The 18,070-nt window shown below is 52.5% G+C and overlaps 1 protein-coding gene across 8 annotated transcripts in view; it reads right to left on the bottom strand.

Annotated features, from left to right (window-relative positions):
* Positions 1–567: 567 nt before the first annotated feature.
* The window catches only part of LAMB3 (laminin subunit beta 3), a 200,527-nt gene continuing 183,024 nt past the window's right edge, over positions 568–18,070 (bottom strand). For all 8 annotated transcript variants that reach the window (XM_078357047.1, XM_078357045.1, XM_035280980.3 and 5 more), the window contains 12 exons: positions 15,713–15,909; positions 15,200–15,311; positions 13,988–14,366; positions 11,881–12,041; positions 11,534–11,754; positions 10,939–11,136; positions 10,497–10,641; positions 6,388–6,595; positions 5,841–5,982; positions 5,344–5,520; positions 4,027–4,180; positions 568–1,079 (listed from right to left, as the gene is read on the bottom strand). In XM_078357047.1, coding sequence (XP_078213173.1) covers positions 943–1,079; positions 4,027–4,180; positions 5,344–5,520; positions 5,841–5,982; positions 6,388–6,595; positions 10,497–10,641; positions 10,939–11,136; positions 11,534–11,754; positions 11,881–12,041; positions 13,988–14,366; positions 15,200–15,311; positions 15,713–15,909 — 2,231 coding nt within the window. In that variant the 3' untranslated portion in view covers positions 568–942. The remainder of the gene's footprint in view (positions 1,080–4,026; positions 4,181–5,343; positions 5,521–5,840; positions 5,983–6,387; positions 6,596–10,496; positions 10,642–10,938; positions 11,137–11,533; positions 11,755–11,880; positions 12,042–13,987; positions 14,367–15,199; positions 15,312–15,712; positions 15,910–18,070) is intronic.

The raw sequence follows: 18,070 nt of genomic DNA on the forward strand, positions 1-18,070 counted from the left end.
CAGCGCCACCTGCCTCTTGAAATGATGCAGATGATGTGCCCAGCCTAGTGCCAATAAATAATTAAAATAACAATGATCAGGAAGTTAATGTAGATAAAATATCTAGTACAGTGCCTGCTTGGGCCATGGTTACACAAAAATGTCCATGCCATTCCAGGTCACCTCCACCCCACCTGCCACACATATCCATTTACGACTTCTATTTAAGATCCCAAGAGACACAGATTCTAGTCTTAGTCCTGCCTCTGGAAGATGTGTGAATTTGGACGTTCCTTCCCTTCACTGGATTTCTATTTCCCCACCTGTAAACAAGAAGTTAAATCACTGCTTAAAGATGAAAACTGCTTGTCTGGTCTCTCAAGGATAGACTCCATCAGGTTCTTGGGAAGAGGAGTCCCAATTCCCTAAATCTGGGTGTCCAGCAGATGGAACAGGTGGAACAGAGGAGAGCAGACTATGGACTTGAACAGAAGAGGCCCCAGGAACCCCAAATGGGAGGCAGAAATAGTAGCAGGAGTCTACCCAGTGAGAAGACAGGCCGTTTTTCCTCATTGAACCTCCAGGCTCTTTTCCAAAGATTTTTATTGGGCTTTTCATTTCCACATCACTTTCGTTAAGCTTTTGTGTTTGGTCCAGGATTCCGCCCCACTGGAGAACTAACGGCGGGGGATACTGCCCAGCCCATCTTCCTTGACTTGAGAGCTTTTAGTTACAATGGCATCCCAATCGCCACCATCTCTGTCAGTCAAGTGTAACCTTCCCATTGGCTCAGGCTCAGCTGTAACCAAGGGTAATCTTAATAGCTGCACACCAAGGGTGGTCCAGGCTGTGCTTTAGGCTGCATGAAAGTCTCCTGGAGACGGAAAGCATTCCAACCCAGTCTGCCCCCAACCAAAAGCAAAGGGGGCAGATGAGTGGGGCAAGGGGCTGGAAGCTGTAGCATCACTTGCAGGTGGCATAGTAGAGCACCCGCCCGTTGATGTGGTCACGGATCTGCTCCACACGCTTCTCCAGTCCTGTCAGGTCCGCTGAGCGCAGCATGATGGCTTCGCTGCCTCGCAGCAGCTCTAACTCCATTTCTAAGGCAAATGGAACAGCAGCAGGAGGAGGAGTTGATGGTAAGACTCCCAAAGACTCCCATCCCTTCCTTCCCCTCCTGCTAACTGGAGGTAGCATGTGCAGAGGAATCCCCTCCAGAGAAATCTGGCCTCTAAGGCAGTGGGGCCCCTCCAGCTTCATGCCTCTCCAGCCCCTTTTGCATGCTTAGAAACCTGGCAGGGGCCAAACCCAGCAGGCCCCCACTCCTAATTATCCCTGGGTCCCTGATCCTCTGGGCTCAGTTGTCCCAGGCTAATGAGGGAGGCCCCAGACACCAAGATTAGCAACCCAGTGCTGCTGGACTCAGACAGCTGCCATCCCACCAATGATCCTCAAGTGGGCACCTCGACAAAAAAGCTGGATGGGTGACCAGAATTCCGCCTCACTTTCCCTCCCCAAAATGCCACTCCAAATAAATCTAGCTCTCCTCCTCCAGTTCATTCTCCATACCTCCACCAGATGATGCATGGAGGTTTGAAGAACTCTGTGACTTGGTCCAGCCTCCCCCCAGTCCCTCTAGGCAGAAGTCCCTCTGTCACATCCATGAGAGCTGGTACCCAGCCTCAGCCTGAACTTCTCAGTGATGGGAAGGAAGCAGGCACTGCCTCACGAAGTTCCAATTTTAGGCAGCTCGGGTTATGAAAAAAATCATCTTCTCATGAAGCCAAAATCTGACTGCCTTTTGCTTCCACCTCTTGTCCCAGGTTTGTGTCCTGGGGGTGTAACAATGTATCTTCTCTGTTCTCACATGGCAATCCTTCACATTTCTGAGGCTTTATTGTCTGCAGGTTAAATATCTCCAGTCTTTCCACCTAATCCTCATCTGATAGAATGGCTGTGTCCCACCCTGGTCACTCTCCCCTGACGGTTGCCAGTTTCTCAATATCCCTTCTAAAGATGTAGTAGCTATCACTTGAACACCATCCCATCAGCAGAGTGTAACAGTGTTATTATTGGGTTGACATTCAGCCAGTAGATACCCATATGGACTCACAAGTTGATAAAATATTTAAACATGGCCATAGTAGCTGTCAAATAGCTGCCGTTCTGTTCCCTGGTACCCACCCCCAACCTGCCTCTCACCCCTGCTCAACGCGTGATCTTCCCCCATTATCCTGCAACTAAAGGTAAATTCCTGCAAGCAGGTGCGTTCCTGTTCCAATGCTACAAACGAAGCCTTTTCTGGTTAGTGGCACAGCATTCCGGCTGCTAAACAGTCTTACCTTCCGCCAGGCGCGGTGGCTGATGCCTGTAATCCCAGCACTTTGGGAGGCTGAGGTGGGCAGATCACAAGGTCAGGCGTTCAAGACCAGCCTGACCAACATGGTGAAACCCCATCTCTACTAAAAATACAAAAATTAGCCAGGTGTGGTGGTGTGTGCTAGTAATCCCAGCTGCTCAGGAGGCTGAGGCAGGAGAATCGCTTGAACCTGGGAGGTGGAGACTGCAGTGAGTAGAGATCATGCCACTGTACTCCAGCCTGGGCAACAGAGCGAGACTCTGCCTCAAAAAAAAAAAAAAATAGTCTTACCACCACCCCAAGCTATTACTCCCTTCACTTTGTGTTGCTTTGTGTTTGTCAGCTCTTCAGGATGCATAAGAAGCTTATAGTTACTCAAAACTCTTGGGTCTTTTTCAGGTGAGTAACAACTCATATTTGCTCATCACTTGCCAGTTATGAAGTGGTTGCAGCGGCATTAGCCACTGAGAAGCCAGGCTTCACCTGAGCTCTACGTGTGGGTTTAAGCCCAAACAAGGCCAGAGCAGGAAGTTACTTTTCTCTTTGTTTCATTTCATTCGTTAGTTTCAGTCCATCCTGCTGGACTTTTGCTATTGCCTTAGAATACTGATTCTGTTACCTGGTGTCTTAATTATCTGTTGTCCGGAGACTTGAGAAACAAATTATTTATCTTCACAAAAAGTATTGGATGAGCAGGGCAAGGAAAAGCGCTGACTTAGCTGCTGGCCCCTTCCCCTAGGTCTGCTCCTCTCATTCCACCATTTGGGTGAGGCTGGCCATGGCCTCAGATTTATTCATCGCCAACCCACCAGCTCAACCTTTTATGTGGTGCCCACCTGGCTACCCAACGAGACTTCTGCCAAACATGTCTGCTGCAATTTGGAGAAACTCTGCCTGTGGCTTTCACTGAACACACCAGTCCAGTGCCCCATTATCATATCTTAGAGATGACTCTAGTTCCCAGGAGCCCTGTTCTCCTTCCTGAGGAATCTTTGGAACCCTTTCAAAAGCTACTTTCATTATGTTTCTGTCATATTCAAAACACTTGGATGTGCCCTACCGCCTCCTGACCTATCTCCCCTCCTCATCCTCACACTGGAAGCCAGGCACAGTGACAGGTCATGTTGACCCCAGGCTGCTCCTTACCCACCAGCTCCTCAGCAACCCTCCTCTCCTGTCCCTGTGTCAGAACTCACCTTGTTCCCTTCCAACACCCTTGTGCTAATGCCCTTCCTCTTCCTCACAGCTTCTCCATGGCCTTCACATCCTTTCAGGCCCATCTCAAATCTTCTTTTCTTACCCTCACTGAATATATCTCTCTCAAATTATTTACCCTCTGAGCCCCGAGCTCTTATTATTCAATCCCTATCAGAGACCACCTCATCCTGTTAAATATAGTTCTATGCATCTTAAGCATAAAGCAGTAGGAATAGAAAATATGACCCCATTGTTTGCAATAATAGAAAAAATGGTCCTATTAATTGCAAGCTTTTTGAGAGCCAGCCAAGTCATGGGAACATCTCTGCATTCCCCAGCCTCATATGTACTGGATGCTCAGAAAACTCTAGTTTGATCTCACTCCCATAGCACAGCTAGCTCCAGTAAGAACAGGCTTCAGAAGCCTTGGGTTGGGTGGGACCATCCTTCACGGATGCCCAATAGTCCATGCCCCTGAACCATTCCCTCACCTTTCATCCTGTCCATCATCTCCATGGTCTCCCCAAACAGCTCCTCTGCCTCTGTCTTCACACTCTGGATCCGGGCACCCTGCTCACCCAGTATGGGACTCCGACCCAACCGGTCCTTCAGCTCAGCATACTTTTGCTTTATTCTCTCAAATCCCTGAAAAAGGTAGAACAGTCTCAGTGTCATTGTCATCATGCAAGGTCCTAAAGACCTGTGGCCAAAGCACTTAATATCCCCCAAATCAACATTCAGTGGGAAGGTGCCGCCTATGAACCCCCAATAGCATTGGTTTTGCCTGTTAAAACCCCTGAGCCACAGACTATGACCTAAACTTCCATGTTTCCCTCTTCCCACCTCCAGCTCTTGACATTTCCCCCCTCACTTCCAGCACAACATCAGTCACCTCACAGGATGTTAATATTAAGCTGTCACTTAATAGTATACGTAGCAACTTGGTTGCTATGCCAGGATTGAAAGTGCCCACGTTCAGTGAGCTGAGATCACTCCACTGCACTCCAGCCTGGGCAACAAAAGCGAAACTCTGTCTCAAACAAAAAAAGAAAAGAAAGAAAGAAAGTGCCAATGTTCCTGGCCATGGGGGAAGCAGGTAGTGTGCTTGAGGCACTGAGAATGGGCTCGTTGATCTCTCTCATCTAATTCTGACAATCTTGGAGCCCAGAGTAGGCTAAGCAAAGAGCATCTGGCCGGGCTGCGGATCCAAGAGACAAGCTCTGGATCCAGTGTCAGGAGACCTGCTTTGTAGATGAGTTTTGGGCCTGTGAACAAGTTACCACCTCATCTGTAAAAGGAGAGGGCCTGTAATATCCCAGCACTTTGGGAGACTGAGGCTGGTAGATCACGAGGTCAGGAAATTGAGACCATCATGGCCAACATGGTGAAAACTTGTCTCTACTAAAATACAAAAAATTAGCTGGGCATGGTAGCATGCACTTGTATTCCCAGCTACTTGGGAGGCTGAGGCAGAGGAATCACTTGAACCCGGGAGGCAGAGGTTGCAGTAAGCTGAGATTAGGCCATTGCATTCCAGCCTGGTGACAGAGAGAGACTCCGTCTCAAAAAAAAAAAAAAAAAAAAAAAAAAAAAAAGGAGAGGGACTGGCCTAGGTCATCTCCAATGTCCCTGAGCCAGCTATACCAAGGGAGAATTCAGATGCTTGGCCAGGTTTGGGTTCATTCAGAGACTGGTTCTGTCATTCTAAGTGCTTTTGAGTTTGTGGTCTTATAAACTGTGCAAAGTCCTCTCCTGCTCAGGACCCTTACTGGCTGTGCATCATTGAGCTAACTCTGCATTCTCTGTACCTCCTGGGCACTCAATGCCTGCTCGCTGGCACCTTCCGCAAGCCGCTGGGCCTGGACTGCCTGTGCCCCCTGCTGCCGGGCCTGGTGGCGGAGCTCCTCCATCCGTGTCCAGAAGTCACCCAGCTGCTTGGTCATGCTTGTCACCAGCTTCTCTGCTGGCCGCAGTACCTGCTGAACCTTTGTGGAAACAGGGAGATCTGGAATGTGTGGTGGGTCTCATGGGTACGAGGTTCATCCCCATTTTTTCTCCAACTCATCAGGCAGTGAAAACCCTCTCCAACCAGAACAACCACGACTACCCAGCTCCCACTCCTGCCTTCTGCATCGCAGCCACAAGACCAGAAACTCCCAGGCCCAAAGCCAGCCCAAAGCATGCCACCCTCCTCTAGAACTCCACCTCAGGTTTTATCTAGTCCCTTTCTGTCATCTTCTATGCCTGGTGCCTAAATCTTCCTGTTTATTCCCAAATATGGGTGGAGGAAGCCACGACGCCTCACCTCAGCAACCCTGTCCTGGATAAGCCGAAGGGAGCGGCTGGTGCCTTGCATGGTGTCCTGAGCTTCCTGCAGTGCCACTGTGCCCTGCCGCAGGTTCCCGATCACATCCTCCACCTGGCCCTCCACTGCCTGGGCTCGGCTCCTGGGTGAGAAAAGCAAGAGGGAGAGGAGACAGAGAATGAGTGAACAGTGAATCCATGTGTGGTTCAACTCACACACCAGTCCAAAAGCACACCCTTCCCAGCCAAGACCAAGAGCACCGGGGGTACTAACTCGGCAGCTTTGATGGCCCAGGCCCCCACAAGGCAGACATGATGAATGTTTGCGTTATGCCTGAGACACCCTATAGGCACGATTTCCAACACGGAAGACACGGTCATGCAAATTAAGTTTAACCTGCACTCTGGTCTCTGTGTGCCACTCCCCACCATGGTCAGCACCCACTCCTGTCTCCCAGCCCTCTGCACCCCTTTCCCAGAAACAGGGTTGAGGAGCAAAATGCCAGCCTAATCCTGGGCAGAGAGAAGCTCAGGGCTCAAGGCCATACCTGGCTTCCTCAGCCTCGGCCTGCAGTCTGCGGGCCCTTGCAATGTCCTGCTTGGTCTGGGACAGCACCAGGTCCACGTCTGGGAGCCTGGCTGCAATGGCCTGGATCTCATTCATCTTCTGCAGAATGGTAGCCGAGTCTGTGGGCAGCCACAGGGCCAGCACAGTCTCGCTGACCTCCTGGATAGTGGCTGCATCGGTGTCAGGGTCTGGAAGGCAACCATGCATTAGACTATGGGAGCCCACCAGCCTCCCCAAAGGTCTGACGCATCTCCTGGCTAAGCAGCACTCATGGAAGGCACCCACGGTGGCCCCTCTACCCTGCTGTCCCAAGGGGCTGCTGCCCCCTCTCAACCAGACTCAGGTGCCTGTTCTCCGGGAATTTCTGGGAATGCTGTAGGAGGATGACTGTCCTGTGCTCCGTGCTACAGAGAGAGGAGGAGGAGGGGTGTCGTCACAGCTGTGGCAACTAAGTGTCTGGTGCCACAGGAAGCTGCGGGCTGGGGAGAGGGAGGTGGTGCCAGACAGCTGGTACTGAGCAATGTCTGCAGCACATGCACAATCAGCCCTAAATTGGGAAGAGTGGCCAAAAACTGGAGCTGCTTCCTTGGCAAAAAGACCCCCTCCCTACACTCCCCCTCAGGCCAGACAGCTCATTTTTGCAAAAGCAAATAAGAATGATCAGGTCTTTGCTGAAATGTCACCTTCTCAGGGAGGCCAACCCCCGCCATCCAATGTAGAATTGCAACCTCCACCCTAGACTGTAGCACACCTTATCCTCCCTCCCTGCCTCATCTTTCTCTCTAGCGCTTGCACACCCATGTGCCAAACACTGTAGTCATGTAACTGGCTTTTTGGTCTCTTTTTCTCTAGAATGTAAGCTCTACAAGGGCAGGGACTGGGTTTTAGTCCACAGCTGTATCCCCAGACCCCAGCACAGCGCCTGCCACTTGGAAGTCCTCGTGTGTGTAGAGTGAATGAATGATTGACAGGGCTCCAGGTCCAGATCTTGTTTCACTACTCAAGCCACCTGGGCAAGTCAAGTGGTTCCTCTGTGCTCAGTTTCCTGTTCTGTGAAAAAGGAATATCAATCCCCAACCTGAAGATACAGCATGAAGCAATCTATTTGCAAGAGTTGTTACAGACCAACTCTGGGTCAGCGAGTAAGATCAGAAGTACAGAGATGATATCTCCTCCCCATCTCTCTCAATTTGCTTTTATAGATTTCACTGGTATTGACGTGTTAAGGAGGGGAGCACCCACTCACCCAGATGGTTTCCCCTGGGACCTGAACTCCTCTGGGGCCCCAGGCCCAGCCTTACTCTACAACTAGAGGATACTGGCTGGCTACACAGATCCCATTCCCTGCCTCATTCCATGCCACGTGAAAGGACACTCTGGAGGGAGAAAGCCATGCTTATTCATTGCTGTGTCCCACGGGGCTTGCAGGCAGCAGCACACTGCAGGAGCTCAAGGCATATAACTGTGGTTGAGTTTCATTAAGTGGGTTTATCCCAGCAACAAGCTTTCATAAAGACCTTCCTCATAGAGATCATCAACCTCTCATCTAACCTAGAGCTGTAGAGTCCTACTCTCAAAACAAGGCTTCACATGCACCTTCCCCAGAAAGCCTTCTGGGTTGAGCACGACCCCACCTAGATCTGACCCTTCCTTTACTCTGCACCACTTCAGCTGTACCCTCAGGCTCAATCTGCATGACACTCAGTCCTAGAGCCTTCTGGGTCTCAGGACGGGCTCAGTAAATATTTACTGCTTTGAGCAAAAACATGGAAGAAGTTGAGCCTACAGATCAAATTAAACTCAGGCCCTGCCTTCATGAAGCTAATCCAATGGGAGACAGGCACATGAACTGGGAAGTACAGCTTTGAGTGAGTGGAGTGAGCACAGGCACCAGGATGGCCATGGGAGCAGCCCCCAGCACCATCTGACAGGTCCAGAGAGGCTGCCTGGAGGGTGGGATGCCTAGGAGGGTTCCTAAAGGATGAGCAGGAGCTAGCCCAGTCAGCAGAGGTGGGAGAGGGGAGACAATCCAGAGACAGGAAGAATATTTGCAAAGGCAAGAGGCTGGAGAGTGTGTTTGTGTGTGCTCGCATGTGTGTACGTATGTGTATGTCCATGCTGTCATGCACTAGGTTGTGGATGACAGAGTCAGACCATTAGGCTTGAGGCCTACGGGCACCACTGCCAAGTTGGATGCCTTTAGGCAAGTTGCTCAACCTCTCTATGCCTAGATTACTTGTGTGCAAAGTGGAAGTAATAATAGTAGTCAGCTCATGTAGTCAGGAATAAATGAGGTAATACATGCAAAGCACTTGGAGTAGTGCCTGGACTCAGTTAGAACTTAATAAGCCTTAACTATTCATTCTGTCAATTCTGTGTGAAGAACTGGGAAAGGTGATGTTTCTTCCTCCTTCCACAGACTTTTGACTCTCCCTCCCACACCATGACCCTACATCCAACAGCAGCCAGTGCTCAGTGGCTTCTGCACCAGGACTCTGGAGCCCAGAGTCTGAGCCCACCACTACAGAAACTTTTCCTGGGTCCCCCCGACTGGGGCCAGGCCTCTCTCAGGCCTTCTCTCTGACCTTGGACTCATCATAAGACTTGACCTGAGAACAAGTATAAGAGAGAGGGCAAAAGGGGCCTGGCAGCTCCCTGCCTGTTCATGTGAGCCTCAGCTGTACCCAGCAGGAGAGAATTCCAACCCACCTCCTACCCCCTAAAGCCAGAGCCCTGGCTGACATTAATGTAGGATGAATGGCCATTCAGTCTCACTGGACTTGACTTGGGGTAAGACTCCCTTATCCATGAGCCTAAGACCCACACCTTGACCTGCCCCTGTGCACAATCTCCCTACATCCCCAGGTAACATTCCCGGGCCCCTCCCCCACCCCTACCCATGTGGGCCTCATGGCCTTATGCAAGTCATGAGACCTCAGAAGAACTTTCCTGTTCCTCTCTGACCTGCCATCTGTACTCAGGAGGGGACTTTTGCCTATCTGGGACAAAAACACTGTAATAGTAGCAGGAAGAGCCACTGTCATTACATCAAGCCCTGGGCTTGTATTAACTGGGCTCCCAGCCAGGCAAATTTCCTGGCAGGAACCAGAAATCTAACAATATCAACTCTTGTTCCTGAGGCACCTTTCCTTTTTCAAACACATTTTATATCAGTTATTTGAGCCTCAGAATAAACTTGTGAAATACTACCGTCCCTGTTTATAGAAGCAAAAGATGAGGCAAAGAGAAAAGCAGCCTGCCCAATGTCACCTGAGTCTCCTGGGTCCTGTTTAGGGATCTTTCCATTGCATAGCCCTTCCTCATTCCCCAGGGCAGTGAGGAAGGGGATCTGGTTCATTTATTCATGCCACCAATGTCAGATGCCTTTCTGTGTCTGGCCTGGTGACACAGTGGTCAACAAGACAGATAACCATCCTTGCCCTCCCAGTATTCTCATTCTAGTGGAGTGACAGTCCACTTGTTGACAACTGAATGAGGGTGAGTAGTGAGAGGAAGGTAAGACACCGAAGGGGAATGGGAGAGGACGGGGGACAAGCAGATCAGATAGTCAGGGAACATCTCTCTGGAGAGATGACCCAGAGGACAAGAAGCAGCAACCCTGGAAGGAGGATTCCAGGCAGAGAAAGAGCAAATAAACACCCCTGAAGCAGGCAAGAGGCTGAGATGTTCAAGGACAGCCAGCGAGTAAAGCAGACAGGAGTCCAAGGTCACTCCCAAGAGATGGACAGAGGCCAGGCTCTGCAGGCATGACAGGAGTTGAGAGCTCATTCCAAGAACAAGGTGAAACCACTGAGGGATTTTAAGCAGAAGTAAGATGTGATCTGACTTATACATTTTAAAAGAGCTACTTCAGCCGTTATGTTGAGAATGAGAATGGGTCACGAGGCAGCGGAATAGGTGCGGAAGGGCAGATGGGAGAACAGGAAGGTTATGGCCATGGTGCCAACAGAGGAGGAGGCCTGGAGCAAGGTGTCACAGGCCTGCGGGGAAGGAGGGAGGGCCGAATGTGGGAATGAGGGACAGGTAGGAGTGGAACAGCAGCCAAGGTGGTGGTGGACCCAGGCTCACCTGTTAGGAAGTCCCGGACCTGCTGGATGAGGAGCCGCGTGCGTCTGATGTCTTCCTCCATCTGGGAGCGGCTGGTGCTCATCTGGGTCTCCAGGCGCTGGGCAGTGGATTGAATCTGCGAGGCAGATTCCTCAGCTACCCTAATCTGTTGACACACACTCTAGGTCAGAAGGGGTAAGGCCTCAAGGGAACGTCTCAACAGCCCCAGGATTCTGTAGATTATCCTCTATGCCAAGACCTACCTAGGAAGCATTTGTAACCAACCCAGTTTATATGTGGATGTCCAGTAAAAGAAGAAGAACTCTTATACTTGCTGTGGCGCCTTGAGCAGATCGCCCAACGTCTCTGGGCTTTAGTGTAAAATGGGAACTCTGACTTGCCCAGGGGCTCTATCCTGTCTGCCTCTTCCCACCTGTGCCCACCACACCTCAGCTGCACTTACCATCTGTCTGGTCTGCTGGAGCTGGGCATTGAAGACCCGCAGCTGCTCAGCCACCTGCCCTGCCATCCAGAAGGCCCCGCTGGCCCTGGGAAGGACACCCTTGCAGTGGGAGCCACAGGCTGTGCCATTGTTTTGGGGACACAGCTCACCAGGGCATGATCCTGGGGTGCAAGCCATCTGCCTGGAACTGCCACAGAGCTATGGAGAGATGCAGGTGTCAAAGAGGCTACCCAAAGCCCCTCAACAACCAATCCCACCCCACACCTGGGAAACCAACAGCCAGACATCTCCATGACAACAGAGCACCAGAAACAGCCAGACATCTCCATGACAACAGAGCACCAGAAACAGCCAGACATCTCCATGACAACCGAGCACCAGAAACAGCCAGACATCTCCATGACAACCGAGCACCAGAAACTGGTTTCCTTGGCAACCACTGAGCTCACAGTGAGCAGCACAAAGGTCAAGATGGCTGTGGGAGTGGGGTTCTCACAGGGGCAGGTCTGCCCTAATGGGAAGCAGGCAGCAGCAGTTCATATGTGACAAGCTGGGGTAGAGGCTCCAGGAAGTGGGACTCCATGCCCCAAGTCACCTTGTTGAAGGTGGGTGTCAGGTCAGGCAAGGAAGACATCTCTAGCCTCAGGGCCTCAAGCTGGGGGCCGCCGGCACCTCCTCCTTCTCCCGCCTGCTGTTGCAGCCTCTCTGCCTCTCTCCGGCTGTCCCTGAGCTGGTGCAAAAGGTGTGAGCTGTCGGAGACCTGCTGAGCAGCCCGGGCTGACTGCTTGGAGGCTGTGGTCAGCATCCGGAAGGCTCCTGCAGCAAGAAGGATGAGAAGAGAGGGGAATGGAGATGAAGGAGGAGCAGGAGGGAGAGGGGGTGGCGTGCCCAGGACCACAGCAGTGCCTATGCCCGGAGCTGTCTGGGTGCCCCTCTCCTCACCTGAAGGATCAGCACTGCTTATTTTTTCAAACTGCTCCCTCTTCCTCTGATACATAATGAGGAGACCATTGAAGCTTCTGTCCAGACTCTCCAGGTCTCCCAGGAGGGACAACGTTTCCTCCTCTAGGGGCAGATCTGGCTGCAGGCCCTGGAGAGTTTGCCTGAAAAGGGAGAGGAGCTTACACTACAATATAGGAGGAGTTTTGCCTCCCCAGAGCTGCCTTCCCCTTAGAGAAACTGCTACTGAGTCAGAACAAACAGAGGCCTTGAGCAAAGGCAACAGAACAGAGAATCCACAGGCTAGGCAGTTTCCGAGGGACAGAGGTCGGCAGCCAGCACCACCTTTCTCTGTCCTCCTGTGGGTGGAGCCACAAAACTCTCCTCTCTTGACTTCTGATACCCAACATTCCCAATTCTCCTCCCCGTCTTCCAGCTCCTGGCTTCCATGAGTAGCACTGCCCTGATGCTCTCCTCCTTCAGTCTCTACAGGCTGGCTTCAGCCACCACCTGCACAGCTGCAGCTCCAAAATCTCTTCCACAGTCCATACCTCCCACTCAGCTCCAGACCCCATCACTGCTGCCAGCTGGTCATCCCCCAGCCCCCAAAGGAGACTCAGGGTCCTCCTCCCAGGCCTAAGCTGGGCACTAAGCTCTTGGAGAGTCATCTCTCCCCATGTCCTTTGCATCTCCACCAACCCAACCACCCGCTCCCGCCTCCAAGCCTCACATTCCACACCTCTGGGCTTTGATCAGGCACAGAATGCAGTTCCATGGAACGCCCCACCATGCCTGCGTTTCCAACCTACTGGCCCTGGTGGACTGACTGCATGAATCTGACTTAGGTCAGAAGGCACCTCTGTGAAGGCTGCCATGACACATTAAAACATGCGTCACATTATAGTTTACCATTTATACATCATTCTCCCCAGTGTGAGCTTCTTGAGGGCAAAGACTATGCCATATTAATTTCAGTGTCCCCAATGCCTTGTACAATGCTTAGTTCATAAAAGACGCTCTAAAATTATGTAAAGTGAATGAATGAAAGAAAAAAGAATGAATGAATGAACCCTAATATTTGCTTGACTGCCTCTGCCCGAGCCCCCAGCTAGAAGCTCTAGGTCATCACAAGTCACGGAGCCTCCTTTCTCATTCTTGTCAGGCTGCCTTTTCCCTCCCTGCCACTCACACACCTGGATGGCTCTGTGCACCGTCAGAAAGCCAGTGCTCAGGGAATGCAAACTAATTATAGAAGCCTCCAGAACTGAGTCTCACTAAGAAGGTGCCTCTGCTGGTGGGATGGGGGTGTGGGTGGGACCACTTGCATTCCAAAGGCACATGCGAGTTATTTTTAGAGCCCCTGCCTCTCGGATGCCCTCCGCCAGGGTGACTAATCCAGAGCTGACTCTCCCACAGGCAGCACTGGGCACTTGAAACAGCACTTGGGCTTGGGCTCCTGGGCTGTGTTCTGAGTCCCAGCTCTGCGCTTCCATGGCCACATGGCTCTGGCACATCACCATCTCTGCCTGTTTTCTCATCTGCAAAACCACACCAACCTCACAGGACGGTTGTGATGGTTGAAAGAGAGTGACAGGCCGGGCGCGGTGGCTCACGCCTGTAATCCCAGCACTTTGGGAGGCCGAGGCGGGTGGGTCATAAGGTCAAGAGATCGAGACCATCCTGGTCAACATGGTGAAACCCCATCTCTACAAAAGTTAGCTGCGCATGGTGGTTCATGCTTGTAATCCCAGCTACTCAGGATGGTGAGGCAGGAGAATTGCCTGAATCCAGGAGGCGGAGGTTGCAGTGAGCCGAGATCACGCCATTGCTCTCCAGCCTGGGCAACAAGAGCAAAACTCCGTCGAAGGAAGGAAGGAAGGAAGGAAGGAAGGAGGGAGGGAGGGAGGGAGGGAGGGAGGGAAGGAAGGAAGGAAGGAAGGAAGGAAGGAAGGAAGGAAGGAAGGAAGGAAGGAAGGAAGGGAGGGAGAGTGCCGTGAAAATGCATTTAAACAGTAATGTGCTGTATAAATGTAAGGAAGGACCAGTGTGTCCTGTATGGGAATCCAAGGGGCATAATTATTCCATGTGCTTGTCAGGGAAAGGGAATTACCTGAGGGAGAGGATGGCACTGGCCACCTGGGCCACCTCCTGCTCTGTGACCGCGGCACTGCTAAGAACTGCTCTGATCTGCTCAATCTTATTCTGTGCATCCAGGATGCGGGAGGCCAGGGCAGGGTCCTCCAGCCCCGACCCTGGCAACAGGCTGGTGGTGGCATTGCGGAGGCTGCCAAGGTGCAGGGCCTGCTCCCGGAGGGTCGTATCATAGGTCTGGAAGCAAGGGTGGCAGGCCACACATGCCGGGTAGCGGTCGCAGTAGCCTCGCTGGCACTGGTCACAACGAGGCCCAGTCAAGCCAGGGCGGCAGAGACAGCGGCCCGATGCCTTGTCGCAGCCGGGGCCCTCGGTTCCCCGGAAGTCACAGTCACAGGCTAGGGCCAAGAAAAATGACAGTCAGAAACAGGGTCAGGAAGAGAGACGCAGCTGTCGGGGAAAGCCTTGAAGAGGGGGTCGGACCTGAGGCTCTTTCTGCACAACTTAAAATAACAGAAGTCGCAGCCAGAATAAAAACCAAGGTAACAGCTGCAGTGAAGGCAAACACTTACTTGGCAGCTGCCATGTTCCGGGCACCTTTCAGAGTCGCGCACACACACTAACTCATTTGATCTTCACGCTGCTCTGGGAGCTAGCACTCCTGTTTCCCCACTTTTTCTAGATGAGGCAACTGAGGGACAGAGAGGTTAAATACAGCGTGCCTCTTCCTCAAAGGAGGAAACCGAGTCTAAAGAGGGGAAGCAGCTCCCTCAAAGTCACTCAGCAAGGCAGGGCAGAGCTGGGGCCAGAATCTCGTCTGCACACTTGAAGGCCTGTGTGCCTCTGGTGACATAAAACTGACATCCTGGGAAATGACAGCCTTTCCCCCTCAGGACTCCCTTCCTCCCTCTATGAAGAGGAAAGAAACAGCCGCCCCTTCTTGCTGCTGCCGTGGAGATGGCTTCTGAGAAGTGCTCCCTTTCTCAGGGAAGTGAGGAGCAAAGCAACCAGCATGTCATGGGAACACAGGGACAGCGGGGCATAGGCCTGCTTCTGGGGCTTACAGGCCACGCCAACTGGCTGGAGCGTGTGCACTCACAGGGCTGCCCAGGCCCACACCACAGGCACCAATAAGGGACGCTCTCCTGCTGCAGACCCACATGCCCCACCACGTGCCCACCACGTTCTTGGCCCCCACAGCCTCAGCATCCCCCAGGCTTTGAGCACGCACCTCGGCATCCTGTGGCCGCGTCTCCGTAGGTCCGGTCTGGACACTGGCGGATGGCTGCAGCGCTGCATGTCAGGCCACCATAGCCTTCCCGACAGGGGCACTGCCCTGTGAACTGTGCGGGGAGAGCAGTGTCAGTGGACCCTGCCTTACAGCCTCTCCCTTACCCTGGTGTGAGGGACTGAGTCCTAGATTCTCAGTCCACAGGTAGAATCCAGGGCTTGTGGCCACCTCCAGAGCTCCTGTGCCCACAAAGCAAGGGCTCCCACTCAGAGAAGAGCCTTGAAGTCAAGGCCCAGAGGGGCCCTTCAGAAGGTGTGGTGCATATGGCATTACTGACAGCCAAGAGCCACAGAGGGAGAGACATCTGGTGGCTTCCCCAAAGGAGAATGGGGACAGAAGCAGCCCAGCCTGAAGGGGGAGAGGCCCAGAACAGCAGCACGGAGGGGCAGCAGAGAGGCTTGTGAGGAGGACCCCTCTCCCGCTGAGGGCCCCCGGGCCGCCCTCACTTCGTACCTGGTTGCACTGGGGGCTGAGGGAGTTGTGCGAGTCGCAGGCACATGGCTCACAGCCCTGGCCACTGGCCAGCTTCCAGTGGTAGGGGCCACACTGGTCACATTTGGAGCCCACCACGTTGGGCAGACACAGGCAGCGCCCACTCTCCTCATCACACGGCATGTCCCTCCGGGACCCCAGGATGCTACAGTCACAGCCTGCAGGAGGAGAGCTGCTGAGCTCAGGCAGACATGCCACAAAAAACTCACCCCCAGAGGACACATATCCAGGGAGGAGCCCCGCCTGGGAAAAGAACTGGGCAGAGCCGTTCCCTGCAGATGACATGGCTGACTCACAGGACCCCTGCGCTGTTGCACCAGTTCCAGCCACCTTGCAGCTCAGTACCCTCCTGCCCACCCTCCATCTGGCTAACTCAGTCCCACCTTCCAACCCGGGCCTGTGCTGCCACCTGCTGCACGCCAGTGGCACAGCAGTTGGCTCTGGGGAAGAGGGCAAGAAGTCTGGACTCCCAGCACACCAGGACTGCCTGGGCACACCTCCTCTCTCTACCCTGCAATGGGATTTTGAAATACCCTAGCTTGAGCTTGGCTGTAATTAATACATTTTAAACAATCCTGCTAACTCCATTTTGCCCACCCTGAGCTACGTGGGGCATTCTGTTATGAGAGCTTGTGGTCTGAGACACCTGGCATCTTTGTAACCAATTTTCTGAGAAACAGGGACCACTGGCCCATACATCTTGTACCTGCAACTGTGTGTAACTGCCTACCCCACACCCTGAGTAAAAAACAACTTTAAATTGAATTTGTTGTTAGGCAACCCCCCTTCCTCTAACCTGCTCCTTCTGCTTCTGTAATAATCTGCTCACCACCCCCTGACCCTAAACTGGTATAAAAATGTTGACCGCCCTTTGTTCATGGCCGAGAGGTTTGAGCTCTAGTTGAGTCTCGGACGCCAGCCATTAAAAGTGGACTCTCAACAAACTCAGTGCATGGCATTTCTGTTTAAACTCACTCAGGTTTAACATTTGGAAGCCCCAGAAAAATATTATATCACCACCGGACTCACTCCAGACCTCCCCAGATGAACAGCGAACTATAGGGGAGGCGCCCCCTGAGATGTTCCAGAGCCCCGTAGGTCACCGTCTCCAGAGAGGAACAGACTGACCGCCACCGCTGCCCACAAAATTTAGCGCCAAGTCCATTGTCTCAGGTCTCAGGAAGGCAAATCAGATATGACTCTGCTCTGTCTCGTTTCTGGAAGGGACAAGCCCTGATGGGGCACCCCTTCATTGATCCTGTCCAAAATCCAGGATGCTAGAGGATAGGACCACAGATCACTGAATTTGTCTGGTTAATGACAACTGTATCAGCCTCTGAATGAGTGTTTATGTGCATGTGTAGATTGAATGAGGAGACAAGGGCCTGCCCATGGATCTCCAATTTGTGGCTCCACAGTGAACAACTATGGAGTCTGAGAGGGCCCCTACCTGTGTGTCCATGGTGACCTCATATGGCTTAGGGTGGTATCGGGCTCCACTCAGACCCCATCCTTGTCGTGGGTTTATACTGACCCGCCAATGCTAAGAGGCACCTAAATTCCTGTAAGGGAAGCAGCCAGGAGGGCATCTGAATGGTCCCTCATGGGGCACCCCTTCCCCATTTTTGTGTGTCCTCTGTCTTAGTGTCGTATGTCTGGCAGCCGATATTGTCCCAGGCAGCAGGGGAAAAACTTTTTCTCTACTATCGGTGGAGACCTCCTGCTCCCTGGGACAGTGGCTCTTGTCTGGCATCTAGGATGGTCATCCAAAGATTGTCTGTACTGTTTCAAAACCATTAAGTGCTGCTATGGATTAGATTGTGAACCTCACCCCTTATTGAGTGGAAGTTCTGGCACCATAGAGACTGCTGGGAAGTGGACTGTCACAATCCCCGGCCAAACGTCTGGCTGTCCCCCATCGTGAATAGGTGGTGGATCCAAAACAGCCACTGCTAACTTGCTGGCACACCTGTTCTGCCACCCAAACACTTTCCCCAGCTGTCTCGGGCCTACTAAGTCATATGTAAGGTAAGCTTTCACTCTTCTAAACTCCTTCCTAGCCCTTCCCAGTGAACTCTGGCACCCGGCAGGCCCACAATCTAATACCAAATACCCTCCCAGACCCTGTCCATGCCCCGTACCACTGAAATCCCTCATTCTCACCAGGGACAGATATTGCAGGACCTGGCCCTTATGACTCTCCTCTCTCCCCTCACTGAAAGGGCAAAATTCAAACTCGAGGCTTTTGACAAGTGGAGGCACCAGAGGTACCTTGGTTACAGATGCAGAGGAAGACAGGTATCAGCCCGGTATTTCATC

This window comes from Callithrix jacchus, chromosome 19 (genome assembly GCF_049354715.1).
Source record: "Callithrix jacchus isolate 240 chromosome 19, calJac240_pri, whole genome shotgun sequence".
Taxonomy (NCBI): domain Eukaryota; kingdom Metazoa; phylum Chordata; class Mammalia; order Primates; family Cebidae; genus Callithrix; species Callithrix jacchus.